The sequence below is a fragment of the Mytilus trossulus genome, chromosome 11 (assembly GCF_036588685.1).
Source record: "Mytilus trossulus isolate FHL-02 chromosome 11, PNRI_Mtr1.1.1.hap1, whole genome shotgun sequence".
Taxonomy (NCBI): domain Eukaryota; kingdom Metazoa; phylum Mollusca; class Bivalvia; order Mytilida; family Mytilidae; genus Mytilus; species Mytilus trossulus.
Genome location: NC_086383.1, coordinates 13,732,888 through 13,751,019, shown reverse-complemented (window position 1 = coordinate 13,751,019; position 18,132 = coordinate 13,732,888). Strand labels below are relative to the sequence as shown.

The 18,132-nt window shown below is 31.0% G+C and overlaps 1 protein-coding gene and 1 long non-coding RNA gene across 2 annotated transcripts in view; both read left to right on the top strand.

Annotated features, from left to right (window-relative positions):
• Window positions 1-505: 505 nt before the first annotated feature.
• On the top strand, window positions 506-8,678 carry LOC134689755 (uncharacterized). Its single transcript, XM_063549726.1, has 5 exons — window positions 506-624; window positions 3,456-3,536; window positions 4,628-4,793; window positions 7,227-7,520; window positions 8,674-8,678. The coding sequence occupies exons 2-5, from the start codon at window positions 3,516-3,518 to the stop codon at window positions 8,676-8,678; spliced, it is 486 nt and encodes a 161-aa protein (XP_063405796.1). The 5' UTR covers window positions 506-624; window positions 3,456-3,515.
• Window positions 8,679-9,074: 396 nt separating this feature from the next.
• LOC134691623 (uncharacterized) overlaps window positions 9,075-18,132 on the top strand; it is a 270,467-nt gene continuing 261,409 nt past the window's right edge. The window contains exons 1-2 of the long non-coding RNA XR_010102161.1: window positions 9,075-9,130; window positions 10,461-10,511. This is a non-coding gene — a long non-coding RNA (uncharacterized LOC134691623). The remainder of the gene's footprint in view (window positions 9,131-10,460; window positions 10,512-18,132) is intronic.

The following is an 18,132-nucleotide window of genomic DNA, read 5'->3' as shown; positions in this document are numbered from 1 at the left end:
CTTTATTACATAGTCCTTTGCTCTACGAACAGCACAAACGGTTTAGCTCATAAACGTGTGAAGAAATGAAACATGTGAATTTTTAATAACATGTCAGGCACATGACTCTTCGACAAGAAAAAGAGGCAAGTTGTATTTTAGATAGCAAACTGTAAGCAAAAACTGCACTCCAAGGTATCAAATAGTTATTAATAATACAAGGACACTGCGGTAAACAGTTATACATTTGTGAAAATAATTATAAACATATTATTAACTCTTTAGACAACTTTCACTAATACTTTTACTATTGAAATAAAACGTGGTTAATGGTTTGAACTACAGTTGTCCATTCGGTTTTGATGTGTTTTGTCATTTGATTTTGCCATGTGATTAGGAACTTTCCGATTTGAGTTTCCTCTGAGATCAGTATTTTTGTGATTTTACCTTTTAAATGTTCTCACTGATCTGGAACATTACAATCCCAATGATCATACAAAGGGAGATAACTTATGTGGTTATATGACGTAAGCGGAAGTTATCATACGCATACATCAATGACTGTAATTGTACAAAAAAATCATGAATTGAACCAAAAGGGCACTAAGGAAGCATGTGAAATTATACTGCTTGCACTATCTGATAGTAAGTATTTAATTCTATTTCAATAACGTGTCTTGAAATTTTATTGCACTTTCGTGTTTGCAAAGCATTTGATATGTACATACTTCAGTATAAAAGTTGTTTGACTAAAACGATTAACGTTTATGGAACAATAATTGAGATGATTTATGGAATGTTTTGGTGAACTCGCAGTAAGGTACGGTAATACACAACTCTGTGTTTTAATTTCAATTTTATAAACCTACATTTCATTGTTTATAACAAATGCTGTGCGGATATTCAGCTACAAAAGACCTCATATTACATTAACCTGAATTTGGATCTTTCAAACTAAAATAAAATGAAAGACATTTGTGAAATAGATTTTTAAAGTATTAATGAAACACTTGGTTTTACCAGTTACAGGTAGAATGGGGTTAAATATAGTTTTAAACAAAATCAAACAATGGACATACCTGAACCTACTATATAAAGGACATTTAAATATTTATACACAACCTTGACATGGGACGCTCGTTTTATATTGAGTGTAAATAAACAGTTTTTTTTACGTAGGACATTTTCTATTTTCTCAGTTATTCGAGACAAATACATGTATCTTCAATAGATCATTAGCGGAAAGATATCTATAGTCTTTTTTTGATTCATTGAAAGTGATTAGTCGTGGTAAATTGGCTCGCTAATTATAGATCAGTCAAGCTTTTGGTGTTTTTTTTAATTTTAAAACTCATAAATACAGATTTTAGTTATAACTCTTGATGTGGTTAAATATCTTAATGGCTTTGCTCATTGTTGAAGGCCGATCGGTAACCTATAGTTGTTAATGTTTGTATTATTTTGGTCTTTTGTGGATAGTTGTCTCATTGGCAATCATACCACATTTTTTTTAATATTATACTATTTGTGTAAATTGAAAATGTAAATAGTTGTGTTTTTGTGTTTTTTCTTAGTAAAACGACATTTTTAAAACGTGTAAATATTTGTCACGTTGTGGTAATGTATTAATTGAATTAAGGGGCGGATTTTCGGAAGAAATTAAACATTTACTTTTTTTAAAGAAACACCAGATTTCAAACTGAATAATAGAACTTGTACAATTCGAAACTTTCGAGACTTATAAACACTTGAGTTAGCTGGTATATTTTAACAGTCAATTGACATTGTCATATACAGAACTGTGATCCGCTCCATGATGTCTAATACATGTTTTCTTAAGTGCAGACTTATATGAATTTTGCGATTCTTTTTGTATCAGCAGTATTTATTTTGTTCTCTTGATTTCCTATTTAAGTTGCTTTTCTATTTTGATCAGGATTAGTTTCAATTTAATCGATTGATGACTATTGAATATAGGAATACTACTGGTACCTTTATTTAAACAATGTCTTCTAAGAACGGATGAAAAAAATTTCTAGCACTTTCAATTCCCTTTAACTTCACGTCTCATTATACAGAGCATAACCACTCTATAGTTATTAAGTTTGGCGACTATTCTATAAAACGTTTATCTTATTGAAAATTAGTAGTATTGTATGTCTCATACCTGACTTACGTCTAGAAAGTGAAAATGATGGTCAGTTAGAACAAGTTGCGACAAGAAAGATGATTTGACTTTAAAATTGTAAATGTACTGCAACATTAACGTAGATTGACCACATGCAGTTTATAAAAAAGCCCTAGTTTTTGGTGGGGTTCGTGTTGTTTATTCTTTAGTTTCCTATGTTGTGTCATATGTACTATTGTTACATAGCGTTGTCAGTTTAATTTCAATTTATGAGTTTGACTGTTCTTTTGGTATCTTTCGTCCCTCATTTATATCAACGATTTGAAATAAGATAAAACAAACAATAGTTTCACTTGCAAAAAAGATTGTTGACGTCAAAATTGATACATAACGATTACTTTACAAAATGTTCATTTCATATAAAAAAAATATTTCAGCAAGGGATATGGTTACTTCATTATTTCATTCAGGTCAACAATCATAGTTTGGAATCACTTACAGTGAAACCAGGTTAAAGACACTACTTCAGGGAGTGCACAAATGTACAATAATTATCTTATAACAACACAGAATTTTGCTTGATACAGGTGGTCTCTTAAACAGATTTGACTGTACATGAATTGTTTGAATCGTTTAATGCGGTAAATAGATACATGGAATTACAGTTGTTCTAAATATGCTAAGGATTTTCTTATCCCAGGCCAAAGATAACAATAAACCGTAGCCGTATTTGGCAACACCTTTTAGAAGTTTGGGTCATCAATGCTCTTCTACTTTGTATTTGTTTGGCTTTCTAAACTATTTTGTTCTGAGCATCACTGGTGAGTCTTATGTAGACGAAACGCACGTAAAGTGTATTGAATTATAAGCCTGGTACCTTTGCTAACTTTTAACATGTCGAAATGTCCTATTGTATATGTGTAAATATTTGTCCTGAATGTGCTTGTATTTATGTTTACTGTAGTCCTGTAATGTATTTTTGTCAAATTAATTTTATACTCAACATTGCCATAACAGCGCGAGGTTGGGTTAGCCACAAAACAAGGTTCAACCCAGTCATTATCTTATCTGTGAGTGTTGCATTGTCGTTTTGGTTTACTGGTGCACTTCAGTGTTTCTGTTGTTTCGTTGTTTTCCTCTAATAGTTGATGTGTTACCTTAGTTTAAGTTTGTAACCCGGATTTCTTTTATCTCAATCAATTTGTAACTTTCGAACAGTGATATACTACTGTTGCCTTTATTTAGGTATTATAATATATAACCGCATTCTGATGTAAAATATGAACTGTCCAATTGAGCGGATAGTGTGAGAGTTCATAACATATCAATGTATATATTGATTTTGTAGTTGGATGTTCAGATCCCACAGAAAAAAATAGAGTACTTTATTGATAAGTGATGCGGCAAAATGATTTTTCTCCTAATGCTGGTAAATATAGACAGTTATGTGATAAGACTTTTCAAAAGTTAAACTGTTCCACTTCTTTTCTTTAAATTCATAGTAAAAATATACTGTTAACCAACTTATTTTCGCGAGCGATTTATTTTCCCGACTATAGCGAGTAGAAAAATAAAGCAATGTAAATCGTCGCAAATGAGTAAATTTAATTAATCTATATCATGTAAATAAGATAATCGCAAATTTTTAAAGCAGCGAAATGGAGTACATTTGGTATCACGCGAAATAAAGTATCTGGTGAAATAAGTTTGTTGACAGTATGTATGTATCAGGTTAAATTTGCCCCTTTACCGTATAATGTTCTTACTAGAATACTTGAGATTAGATATATTGTTTTACAAGTCTGAAATTAGTATTATGTAATAGTCATAGCTAGTCAAAACAAATGCAACAAGTATAATGTATACATAACATGTATACATCTCAGTAAAAGAGGATCTTATTTATATTGAATACCTTTGTTCAAATACATCGATCGAGTCCGTGTAAGCCAAAATCAGTACCGTAACAGTACAGTCAATACAAAATTACTAGTTATTCGTACAGATCTGATTATCTACCATAAACAAATGCAAGTTACAAATAAAACATATTTTAAATGTATAGTTAAATCATAACTAAATACAAACTTTGGTTATTAACAAACAGGGATCTCTAATGTCACCAGTTGACTTTTTATTACACTGCGCAAGTCTAAACCAAAATTCAATTACCAAAACAATGAAAAAAGTAAAATCACAAAAATACTGAACTCAGAGGAAAATCAATTTGGAAAGTCCATAATCACATGGCAAAAAATTACAATACTCTGAAATAACCTCAGACGAAATGTTCGAACAGTAAATCACAAATAGGTGAAACTTAAATATTAATATTTCTCTGAAAAGTTGGCAGCATTTCACATCATGAAAGACGATCATTTCTGTTATTTATAGTGTTTATATGTTAATTTAATTGTCCGTTGTTAAAGAAGACACCCTGAGTAATGACATATTAAAGAGAACAAAACTGTGCTCACAATGTTAGATATAAAGGAAATCTTAATCTATTATCTCTTTTAGATTATTGTAACGACGAATGGATTTGACTTAAAATGTCCGGCAAAAGCAGATTGGAGATTGCGAGCAATTGTTTCATGTTATTCAGAGGACAAATATGTATGTTTGTTGAACCTACTGGAAGATAAATATATGGAAAATTGTTCACGTACAGATCAAAGTAGCATAGGTAAAACTGATTTCTGAAATCTAACATTTCATGATTAGGTGATTATGGGTCATTTATCTGAAAAACAGTAGTTCTTCATTTATTTTTAATTGTTTGGCAATGAATGAAATATTCAAGGGTAGAATATCATAAAAATGAGACACTTTCACCAAAGATACCTGGGTTATAAGTGTAAGCGACAGACGCCCGTTTCAACTACAAAATACTAATTAGTGACATTAGGATCATAAAGAAAAATGAGGCGGATTTTTTTTTACAAAAAATAGAGAGCTGTGTGGATCCACAATTCCAACAGATACATATTTTATTATCGTGAGATGCGTATAGAATACTTAATTCCTAAATATGATTCCGCTATAAAATGTTATGTAGTGTCAATGGTTATTATGTTAAAAATAGCGATGATCCTATGACACAATTATTACACACACATATATATGTAAGGTTTAATCGTCTCGTTTTTAAATAACATCATACATATAAAAGATTGTCACATACAAAGATGATAATACAGTATAAACTAATTTTAGACCATTTATTAAATATTAAAAATATATAAAATCGAATCAGGTTCTCAAAAAGCAACTCCGTTATATTGTTTATACGTAAATTGATCTCGCCATGTCATAGTCTAAATATGAATTCTATTTATATTTCTTAAGACGAATATATTGGACGCATGCTTTAAATTCTTGAGTTAAAATTTACAGTGTATTATACTTTTTTTTCTTATGAAAATATTAGTAGGGGTATGTCAAAGAACGTCTCGTCCTTTTTCTAAAAAAGTTCATCGGAAGATACCAAGAACTTGTTGATAAATATTCTGTATCAACTTCACAAATAATACAACATGGTCTTGAAGTATAGATTTTGTGTACTGACGTTTGTTATCATCTTAATTAAGTATTATAGTATTCTTTTATATGTCTTTATTCGATATTCATTTGAAGTGACTCTGTGGTTATGTAAAACCACATACTTTGAACGGCAAAATTATTTCATTCATTGATATTACCTTTACTTAAGGATCTTGACATACTAAGAATGACAAAACTATTTTATTCTATAATACTACTTTTTCTATTAAGTCTGTTTTTTATGATATACATTTGACATGAAACTGTACTTATGTATCCCGTCATACTTTGAACCATACCATTTTTTTATTATCTATTATTATTACTTTTACTGTAAAGTCTGTTTTTTTTTATATCTACTTTACGTGAGTCTGCATTTATGTATGCCGTCATACGACAAAATTATTTTTATGTCTACCTGTGCGAATTTCAAACGCGCAATTTTACACCAGTAATGAAAACCTTCTATCATTTATGGGTAGACCTTACATAGATAAATTCAACCTTATTTGACGTGAAACTGTACTTATGTATCCCGTCATACTTTGAACTACACCATTATTTTATTTATTATTTTTACTGTTAAGTCTGTTTTTGTTATATCTACTTTACGTGAGTCTGCATTTATGTAGTCGTCATACGACAAAATTATTTTTATGTCTACCTGTGCAAATTTCAAACGCGCAATTTTACACCAGTAATGAAAACCTTCTTTCAATTAAGGGTAGACTTTACATTGTTAAATTCAGCCGTATAAGAAAAGCAAAATGAGAATGTTAAATTTGATGTACGCCTTTTTGTGCTTCTGTGTTACATTTGTTGTTTATGTAGTGATATTAAGATGATAACACAATATTGACTGTTGTACCCCTATTTTTGACATTTTTACTCTTTGAGTATGTTTGTTTTATTCATGCATCGTTGACAATGTAATGGAATTTGATGCGAATGGCATACAAGTGAGAGGTTTAGCTAGCTATAAAACCAGGTTCAATCCATCATTTTCTACATTAGAAAATCCCTGTACCAAGTCAGGAATATGACAGTTGTTATCCATTCGTTTGATGTGTTTGGACTCTTGATTTTGCCTTTTGATTTTTGATTTTCCTTTTTGAATTTTCCTCGGAGTTCAGTATTTTTGTGTTTTTACTTTTTAGTATGTGCATTAACGAAAAATTGGTCTGATTTGTTTCTAGATAGACAAATAAAGTACAATGCTAGAACTAGAATAAAAATCATAATGTTTTAGTTATAAAATAAGAGATGAAAGAATCCAAAGAAACGCCCAAACGCATGAGGCAATTCCAATGTATTACAATCAAAAGATAAGAACAGTTTACAATTTATAATGTATATTAGAGAAAAAAAATTAGAGTAATTTGAACCCGATCAAAAATCCGGCGTCATCTCGGGTACTATGGAAGAGCAAGCAAATATTGCTCCACATATAGCATCCGGTAGGCCACTCTTGTGAGTAGGAACTCCATTATGTAGACAACAGTGTTACAATGAATTAAAAAAAAACTAACCAATTGAACAGGAAGTGTGTTATATCATGTTCATTATCCATTCAAAGGAAGTAAGCTAGTGTTCCAACCCTTGTTTAACCTAGCAGTGTGTGATGTCGCAAGATATCAACCCATTGTGTTTACCACTCATGGAAACAGTGAATGTATCTACAGCAAATCAAAGTGTGCTGATGACGGACAGTTAGTATTCAGTAATGATTCTTCTAGCAGAGATGTTACATGTCGATGTGACTATACAAAGGGGTATACGTTTGTTACAAAACCAAAGAACAGTTGTTTTTGTAACCCATCTCAGGAAGATTGCTCGTGTTTTAGAGTAATGTGTACAAAACTGTCCGCAGGTGAGTTTAAAAAAAAAAAAAAGTGATCGACATGTACAGAAAACGAAAAAACAAAACCAATACCTTGTGTTGTTCTTTTAAATGTGTACCTTTGTATAGACTTTGTAAAATAAACAAATCGAAAATATCACTACCGATACAAGTAGCTGATTACTGGTTTCAAATCGTGTGATGTGAAGGTATTCAAGCATCTGATATGATGCATCGAACAAGCTATTGTTTAAATTATTTCAGCAATAACACAGCCGATAAAAGTTGCCTATATTTGTTTCATTGATTGTCGTTGCACAGTTATACATATCAATCAATAACCTTCATCAATGTCAAAGATAATCAAAAGCCAATCATTTATATGTCTGTTTTTATTCTAATTGAGATTTTGACACAGCGATGATTGGAGTATCCCTATTTTTACAATTTTACCGATTATGTCTGTTTTGTTCACGCATCGTTGTAAATATAATAGAGTGTGATGCGACTGTTAAACAAGTTAGAGGTTTCAATCCACCTTTTTGTTTACATTTGAAAATGTATGTACCAAGTCAGGAATATGACAGTTGTTGTTCATCCGTGTGGTGTGTTGTATCAACTGGTTTTTCTCCATTTTATAAGGGACTTTCCGTTTTGAATTTTCCTCGGAGTTCAGTGTTTTTGGATTTTACTTTTTAAGTAAAACGTGAAGTACTATGAAGTTTCAAAGGTTAAATAACCTTTTTTTTAGGCAAAATCAGTCTGAATTTCGGGTATATTAAAGTTTTATTATTGTAATTTATGAGGAGTTTAACAATAATTAAATAAATTGATTTGTCTTCTCCGTAGATTATCAATGCGTCACTGACAGGGAGGTAATGGTGAATTCAACATGTCAGGAAATACTTCAACACATGTAAGTTAGATCTTTGCTGGAAAATTCTATCCTGTAAGAAATGTAATTGTATCAGATCTGTTATCTTTTTTTAAATATGACTGTTTTGCTGAGTATAAATTTTCATTGAAATAAGACGTGTATATTTGTACATCCATCATTCATGTATTTACTTATGCTGTTTTTTTTAATATTTTACAATGGGTTAAAACTGTCAAGAAAGCAAATACAGTCGGCTGAAATCGGTCTTAAAGTTGTGATTATATAACATACACATATATTTAAAAGATTAACATGATTAATATGGAACTTAAAACGGAGATTTTTTAAATATATTGACGAACTTTTTTTCTGATTTAATACGTTTTCCTTAAAGAATAAAAATTGTTATAAAATCAGTGATATAGACCATTTTTTATATATACCTAAATCATCCTGATCATGTTAAATCGTCAAAAAGTAGAAACAGCATAATCGCTTCCTTACCACTGAGTAATGTTTTTTTTCCTTCAAAATACACATTTTAGAAAATTGCGGAAGATATATATAATTGTGGTTTAATGAAATATAAAATGTTTATTAATTGTGAGTGAGGCACGAAGAAGAAAACTGATAACCGAATTGATGACCTTTTTATATATGCAATTGAGTAAATTGTTAGAACTATTAAGTTAAACATGTCTCTTTTTCAGACCATACAACACAGATGAAAATACAGCCCAGTTAATCGAAAGCAACATAAAAGGTAAGCATTTAGAGATAAAATGTATAATGAAAAAAAAACTATGTCAAAAAGTCAAGAGCAAAATCCCCCAAAAAATTAACTCCAAGCAAAATTAAAAAAGGCACGTCCCTAATCAAATGGCAAAATCAAAAGCTCAAACACATTTAACGCATGGATAACAACTGCCATATTCCTGACTTAGTAAAGGCATTTTCCTGTGTAGAAAATGGTTGATTAAACCTAGTTTTAAAGCTAAACATCTGACTTGTATGATAGTCGCATCAAATTCCATTATATTGACAACCATTTGTGATCAAAACAAACAGACATAATAGGTTAAAATGTATACAATACGGATACTGCAGTCAAAATTGTGTTATAATCTGAACACTATAAAAACAAAAAAAATAAAAGTAAAAGTAAAGGATATTCAAGTATGCTTCGATTTTCTATTGCTTTGTATTTCACATTTCACCAAGCCACTGGAACATCAATGACGGTCCTGTAGGCTCTATGAAGATGAATCCAGAATGAAATACTGTTCAAAAATTTCAGTTGCTGTCATATTAAACTTTATTTAGCCATGTTTGGTTACAAATAAGATACTTTTGACATTGCATAATACCGATAAACAAACGTTTAACCTTGTTGTAATCTACAAAAACCTGTTTTGACCTTAAGTTTTTATCTCCTTTTATATTTCCAACAATGTTTGTTTATGACGTTTGGTCGACATTCTTCATTGTATATGCCAATGTTGACATGGTAGTTAATTATCTTAGTGTATCATAGTATCGATATTTCGTGTCGTCGCTGGTGGTGGATATTTCGTTCCCAAGTGTATCACCAGTCATGTAGCTTTTTGCATTGACCTAGATGACATTGATTTGTTTATTTATGTCCAATGATTTATTATAAAATATTGAGTTGCTCACAACTAAAAAGGTTTTCTAATACAACGCAGAGGTATACCTAGTCGTTATTGCCAAATACAATATGCACTACACAATCGTGTTGAAGTTTAATTTCTTTCTTTGTTTTTAACTGAGCAACTCTTACAGGTCATACGTATCTGACATGCATATTTGAACTATCAATTTGCAAGACTTTTCAAATGTTCTTGTCATCCTTTGTGACATGAATATCCCGTAAACATTTATAATTATCATTTCTAATGAAATTGCAAAACACAAAATCCCTTATCAAACAGCAAAATCAAAAGTTCAAACAAATCAAACAAATAGAAAACAACTGTCTACTCTTGAATTTTTACAGGCACATTCTACATGTTACTCGAAGTCGGAGATCGAATCTTATTTAAACAAATGAAATGTTTATATTATTATTTCAGGCTACTCCAATGCTCATCACGTTGCATATTTCCTTATTGCTAGTATAGTCGGTAGGTACACAGTATACTGCGAAAACATATTTTGTATCGACAGGAAAATATAGTTTACTAAACATGCTAAACGACTGTAAATGATTTGCGATATCTATAACATGCAAAGTAACCTATTTTGGTAGGCAAAACATAAAAATAAGCAGATGCAGTATGATTGCCAATGAGAAAACCATCCACCAAAAGTCAACATGTCAAATGAAACAAAATTAGAGGCAACAGTTCGTGCTTCAACAATAACAGAGATGCTTCAAGAAAATATTCTTAGAAATCGACTAGAATCATCACGCTATATCTAAAAAGGCCTCATTGATACTACTTTTAATCCTTTTCTTGGTAAAATTATTAAGATTCATTTTGCCAGATTTGTTTCAAACAAATTATGTACTGCTTTAATACTTGATTATTAAGCGGAAATGAATCATCAATGTACCTTTCATTTTAACAAAACGGGTCAAACATTTTGTTTTCACTTAGCGAAAGGACCAGCATTATACAAAATACTATTAAAATGATTTTGGTTTGAACATCATGGATTGCCATACATTTGTAACATACCAAGAAATAGTTTCGAAGTTAGTATTTGTAAGATTTAAGGCATAAAATAAAATAAAATAATAATCATGTCTTTGGAATTCCATGGATAGTATACCTGTTATACATTGTTATACGTTTTATAGTGTATTCTTCTATAATCATTTTCATCTTAAGTTTTTGAATTGGGTTTAATTATTTTGTAGTAAAACAAAAATCATATTGTTCTGAGTCAATACTTGGAATAAAAAATGAACTAATATAAAATTATGAGCAGAGGCAAAAAAATATAATGATATAATACACCGTTTTCTTGTTTTCAGTTTATTTTCTCTTTGCTGTCGTAGTGTTGTTTAAAGTCGGTAAGCTACAAAGACATCCAGCTTATATTCTAGACAGATATAGCGTTTATTTAATTCTTCAAATACTTCATACATTCACACAATAATCTGGAGAATGACATTGGTATCAATAGTTAGCAATTGATCTATTTGTTGAGAGCACAGATCTCTATTCTGTGTCTATTCAGTTATATAAGCTTTCGTGTATTAGCATGACTAAACAAAAGACAATATATAAAATCATAGAGAAGTTTAGTTAAAGTGATTAGATAAATTTCCTAAGCCATATTATAATTATCTTCAGGCAATGTGTTCTAAAAATATTAGGAAATAAAATGAATTTCAAGTGGTTTTAGGATAGTACATAATTTTTATGAAATTAGGCTATAAACTGTACATTATAACAAACAATTCACAAGAAGGTATTCTGTATTTCAAACACACATTTTTGTAAGGATTCATTTATTTTAGTGGGTTCAAAGTTTCTTGGATAATGGAAAATTTGTACGCTTGTGGATATTTAATTTCGTGGTTTTGTCGAAATGTACATACAAGTATTTAGAAAATTTGTCATTCGTTGAACATTTAAGAGGCTGTCCAAGTAAATATCAGGCAAATCCTATGATATGGGTGGCACAACATAATTTTTTCCCACTGAATTTTTGGTTCCAATGCAATGTTTATATCATACAAAAGATATATATATGTCAAAGATATTTTTGAATCAACAATGGATGGCTCAGAAAATGATTTTAAAGTTCACTAACAATGCAACAAAATTTTGTACAAAATGAACAGTTATCTCCCCTTTTCAATGACTTTTCAGAGCTTTCTATGTCTTTTTTTTCTCTTTATTTGTTTCAGTTAATAAAAAAACAAAATTTAACTTTGAGAAAGAATGAATTTGTGATATGAAATAGATGAAAAGATTTTGAAAACTAAATATGTCATGTGCCATACACTGCCTGGTTTTTTCATAGACACCCTCTTAATTTCGTGGTTAACTTGTAAAATTGACATACAACGAATAATAAGGAATCCACTGTACAATAAAATTGAGAATGGAAATGGGGAATGTGTCAAAGAGACAACAACCCGACCAAATAAAAAAACAACAGCAGAAGGTCACCAACAGGTCTTTAATGTAGCGAGAAATTCCCGCACCCGGAGGCGTCCTTGAGCTGGCCCCTAAAAAAATATATACTAGTTCAGTGATAATGAACGCCATACTTATTTCCAAATTGTACACAAGAAACTAAAATTTAAATAAAACAAGACTAACAAAGGCCAGAGGCTCCTGACTTGGGACAGGCGCAAAAATCCGGATGTAAACATAATCTTCATTTCAAAACGAATAAAAAACACCAATTTTACAAGATTTATATCTATATTCATTTGTATGCAAAATACAATGATGCGGATGTCAATATCGGTATAAAGATCCAGTAATTGATGACATTGTTTATTTTATAACGCAATGACTCTTTCATGTTCGTGATTCATGCCAATATGAATAAATACTTGGTAGTAGGCGTAATCGATGAAAATTCAAGTTTTCAATCATTTTACTGCTAAAATGGTATTCAAATTAATATAAGATATTCAATTTGGTTTTCCTCGAAAACGACACGTGACCTTTGTTCTTGATTTATGAAAAACTTTACCATATTTTCTTTTGACTACCAAATAAATCTCACAGCAAACATATATTCTATTCGAATGACATCTGATATAGCCTTGAAGTATTTGGGACTTTGGTCACCGGCATTTAAATAAAATTTTAAAATCATCTATCTTCTAGAACAAACTCATCTATTAAATCATTTATGTATTGATCCATATTCAAAGTATATCTTTATATATAAATTTACAGGTGATATATCCACACAAATTGATGAAAATGAAACAATAGGTAAGTAAAATAATTTGAATCTTCATAATTTAGAATATAAGATAAAGTTCATAGATATCACAAGACTAAGAAATACTATAAGAAAACCAGGTGTTTTCTATTAGTTTGTTTAAAATTGAGAATGGCAATGGGGAATGTGTCAAAGCGACAACAACCCGACCATAGAGCAGACAACAGCCGAGTGCCAGCAACGGGTCTTCAATGTAGCGAGCAACTCCCGCATCCGGAGGCGGTCTATAGCTTGCCCCTTAAAAAATATGTATACTAGTACAGTGATAATGGACGTCATACTAAACTCCGAATTATACACAAGAAACTGAAATTGAAAATCATAAAAGAATAACAAAGACCAGAGGCTGCTGATTTGGGACAGGCAAAACATTGCGGAGTGGTTAAACATATTTATGAGATCTCAACCCTCCCCCATACACCTCTAACAAATGTAGAAAATTATTTTCTTGAAATCGACACTTGACCTTTGTTCTTAATTGATGAAAAGCTGAACCATATTTTCTTTCTACGACCAAATTAATTTCAAATTACGCATATATTCAATTCGAATAATATCTGATATAGCCTTGAAGTATTTGTGACGATAGAAAGTTTGCAATCCGACTTTGGCCACCGGCCTTTTAAATAAGTTTTTGTTGAGTTTTTTTTTTTAACCCACATTATAAAGAGAGCATTTGAAAATATTTTTACCAGTATTTTATTGTTACAATCACCTTACATAAAGAGAGCAGTCATACACATTACATAATAAATAGTCCATCAGCTGGTAGGGCAAAAATTCAGTTCTGTGTTACACCCCAGGGTACCGCAATTTTTTTGTATAAATTTAAAGAGTAATATCTGAAGAATATTTTAAGAGGTGTTAGACTTTTGAAAAAGTGTCCAAACGGGGTTAAAAGGGGACTTATTTCAGGGTTTATCAAAAGTTTTGTTTTGCACATTATTACAGAAAAATGTAAAAATTACCAAGTATTCAGTACTATACTTTTTATTAAATGGAACACATCATATCTTATTAAAACGCAGGCTAATTTTTGATTAATTTTTAAATCGTAGAGGACCAAGAAAAAAAGGGAGAGAGTCAATTTCCAAAAGTCATGATTTTGAATGAAAAGAAGCATACGTACTAATTTTCTTGATTAAATTGTATATTTGTTCACATTGAAACATATAGCATAAAGTATATAAAGCCTGTTGAAAACAATTTAAAGGTAAGAAACAAAAACATAGAATCAACGACAAACACAAACATAGGCAATCAGAAATGCACGATTCTGTCACAAATGTATGCATCGCATTCATGAAATAACTCACATATTAAAACACACAAAACTGTCAGGGTTTCTAGATTTCAATTTTTTTTTTAATTTAACAACCGCATCACCACATTTTAAGGTCAGACATAAGGTCAATCCATAGAATCATCATCAGTTTAGTCACCTGCATCTACCGAAATATCATTATCATCTTTTCCATTATCTTTGTCGTCATCATTAGCAATATCAACGATTTGATAATGCTTATATCTACAAGCTTTCGAACATTAACATACAGCTATCTGTTCAGGATAAACATTGTTGAACACATGAACATCTTTTCTGGCTCAACCAGCTTTACATGAACAGCACATCAGAATTACCAAAGCATCTAACGCTGGTGGTTGGTCTAGAAAATTGATACTGATTAAAGCGCTCTAAACAATCCAACCATAGTTGTTTGGCAACAGACCAGTGTTGTGTTTAAGAGCAGATTTCCAAATCTTCGTCTGAAAGTTTGCTTGTTTAATGTGCTTTAACATTGCATCTTTTGTATTTCAAAATATTCTGATCTTTATTTATCGATATTTTTAATTTCGTAGCCATATATAGAACACGAAAACCTCTCGAGTGTTTTGACAACTCTTCGCCAACCTCTTCCAAGGTTTCACCAAGATGGAATAGACCTTCTAAAAGCTCCACAAAACGTGTCAAAAAGCCGAATGCTTTGCCTTTTTTGTACCAGACAAAACACTTACTGAATCACAACCTGTATTGGCGAAAAATCCTGGCAGTTTTCTACAAACATTCTCACCAAATTTGCACACATTGATTGCACATTTAATAATCTGCATTTGGGGGATGTATCTGTCAGACTTACAATGTTAGAATTGATATGAAACTGTGAAAATAGTAAGCACATACTTCCAATCAGTGTCAGAAGGTTTTTTAACAATGGAGTCGTAACCTTTGTCAGCTGCATGTTTTTGCATTTTATTAAGAAACATTTTTTATCGGCGTCTTCCTGTTTAATTATAAGCTAAAACCATTCTACGCTATTTCATTTTCAACATATATTTTGTGGCACATACTTCCTTGTGATACAGATAAATCAATACATGCAAGTGTACATCTTTAGGATTGTTTACTCTTTTCAAAACAAAAGAATTCAACAAAAGCAACTTTGTTTCCCCCAACTAACAAACATTTCTTCCATTCCCAAGAACACGATTGTTATGGTTTAGAACTTATGGTAATGATTTGCCCTCCCAAGGACCTGCCGTTCTAATTTCGTTATGAATATTGTGCGAAACTATTCAGAGACAAAATCAATGCGGGACCACTTTTCGTAACTAAAAGAATGGTTTTTAAAATAACAATTGCCAAATCAAAAAAAGTGCTTGGTATCCTAGTTATGGTTTGAATAACTGCCATGTCATCAAATATCCACATATACTTTCCTTAGGAATGAGCCTTTTCAGGACAGGTTTTAATTTTTCATTACATGTGTACCATCAAAGTTTGCAAGAGACATTGGAAGAGGGCCTAATTCAAACTGGAGAACCTATCGCATAACTCGTCTGGGATATGACAAGCAGGCGACATTTTTTTCATCTGCTCTCAATGTTTTGTTGTTCTTATCAGCCATTAACTGCTTGCATTCTATTTCCTTTTTTGAATATGTAAGCAATGATTTTCTTTTGAGTGTTTTGAAGATATCGGTTGACTTTTGAATAAGCCGTTCCGTAATGAAAATTTCTGAAGCAAAATTTCCCTTTTTATACGCATTAAAAATGTCGCACATTAATTCCGAATAAGCAACAGAACTCGAGAACAAGCCATATAACTGCTCAGATTTTACAATGGAATTGGCCAGCTTTGCAGTGTCTGAAACAGTTTCAAAACATCAGTTTCGACTCGCTTCATTCGAGTTTTTCTGAGTTCTTTTGGGTGGATGTTTCAGGGTTAACCATTCTTACCAATTCTCGACATTTTAATGATATTGAAGCTCTTTCATGTGCATTTATCAACCAACGTTTATCAGAATCTTTATTTTAACTGAAACCAACAAAGCCATTTGTTTGTATTTCTAAGAAACCTAAGAAAGTAAAAAGTATTGCCAAACCCCACAACTGACTATTTGACGTTCGTTCAAAGCGATGTTTGTCTAATGAATGACTTAACAATCTAAAGTCAATCACTTTATAGCTAAAACACAAAATGTTATCAAGCACACCTTTATTGAGTTCGATAGAGTGCACCTTTTCTGAACGCAAAAAAAGATCACCTTAATTTGTATTTTTTTCATAAATATTTCGTTACACATTCACTATATAAAATAACTTGTCTCACAAAAACATCATAAATCGACAATTAAATGTTAGTTTTCAGTTGCAAATTGATAATGCTATTGTGTGAATACATTGTACATGTTGTATACTGAATCAAAGACGGTAATTTGATGATTTCCGGTATTTCACGAGTATTTGCACTTACATATATTTTATTAAATAATTCATATTTTAGATGATAAATAAATACTGCAAATGATTTAAACATTGCATAATGATTAATTCTCACGAAAGGAGAAAATATGCCTTAATTTGAACCCAAAAAATCGGATGGTTTGTAATGTAAAAAACATTTTTTTTAAACAAAAAATCTTCCGTGTTACATTTGATATAATAAGTTTTGTATCTGTTTTAGTTGTTTAAACCTATACTTTATTTTTTCTGAATCGATTTATATTAAAAAACTTAATTAAAAATTACTTAGTCATGATTGCTAAATGAGAGGACCATTGGAAGGGACGTTTTTTAGTCCTCTTTTGGACACTTTTTTTTTAGTCTAACACCTTGTATTTTATCAATAAGATAATGAAGTTAAATTCTATCCAAAAAAATCGCGGTACCCTGGGGTGTAACACAAACTCCTTAACTAGCGCGCTTTTGAGAACTAGCTGATGGACTAAAACAATTAAGAGACAATTTAAATGTTAGGCATCCATTTTGTTAGCACTGATTCCAAAAAAGGTTATAAGATTCGAATTACAAAACGTTTAGTTCAGATTGATTCAAGATATCTCTGTGCAGGCTGTTTAAACTTCCTTAATCAATATAACTGTAGTTTTTAAATAAGCTCGTTCTCCTAAAACCAACTCATATGCTGAATTAATAATGTTTTGAGGCACTTAATCACTCAGATATATATTTTGCAGATGAAGTTTTCAGACAACCAAATGAAACGACAGGTATGTACAAATTCTTTTAACCTTCATTGTTCTTTTGTTATGCCGTTACAAGACTGTAGCAGGTTATGTAAAGAGTTGGTGCCTTCAAGCATGTTAAACCCCGCCACATTCTATCCCAAGTCAGAAGCATATATTTCGATGGTTGTCGTTGGTACATATCTGTGATATTTGTTTTAAGTAAAATGTACTCTTATCAATGAAGCCGTTATTTTACAACAATGATTTTTTTTATGTTATTCATATCGGGGCCTTTTATAGCCGAACATAAGGTATGATGTTGTTTATTTGTTACAAGACAGCACGGTTGAATATAACT

Bases quoted from the DNA above. Each gene is read 5' to 3' on its own strand.
- LOC134689755 (XM_063549726.1), top strand. From the start codon at position 3,516: ATGATTTTTCTCCTAATGCTG. The intron at 3,537-4,627 runs GTAAATATAGAC...TATCTCTTTTAG, and splicing joins TGATTTTTCTCCTAATGCTG to ATTATTGTAACGACGAATGG. The intron at 4,794-7,226 runs GTAAAACTGATT...ATCCATTCAAAG, and splicing joins TACAGATCAAAGTAGCATAG to GAAGTAAGCTAGTGTTCCAA.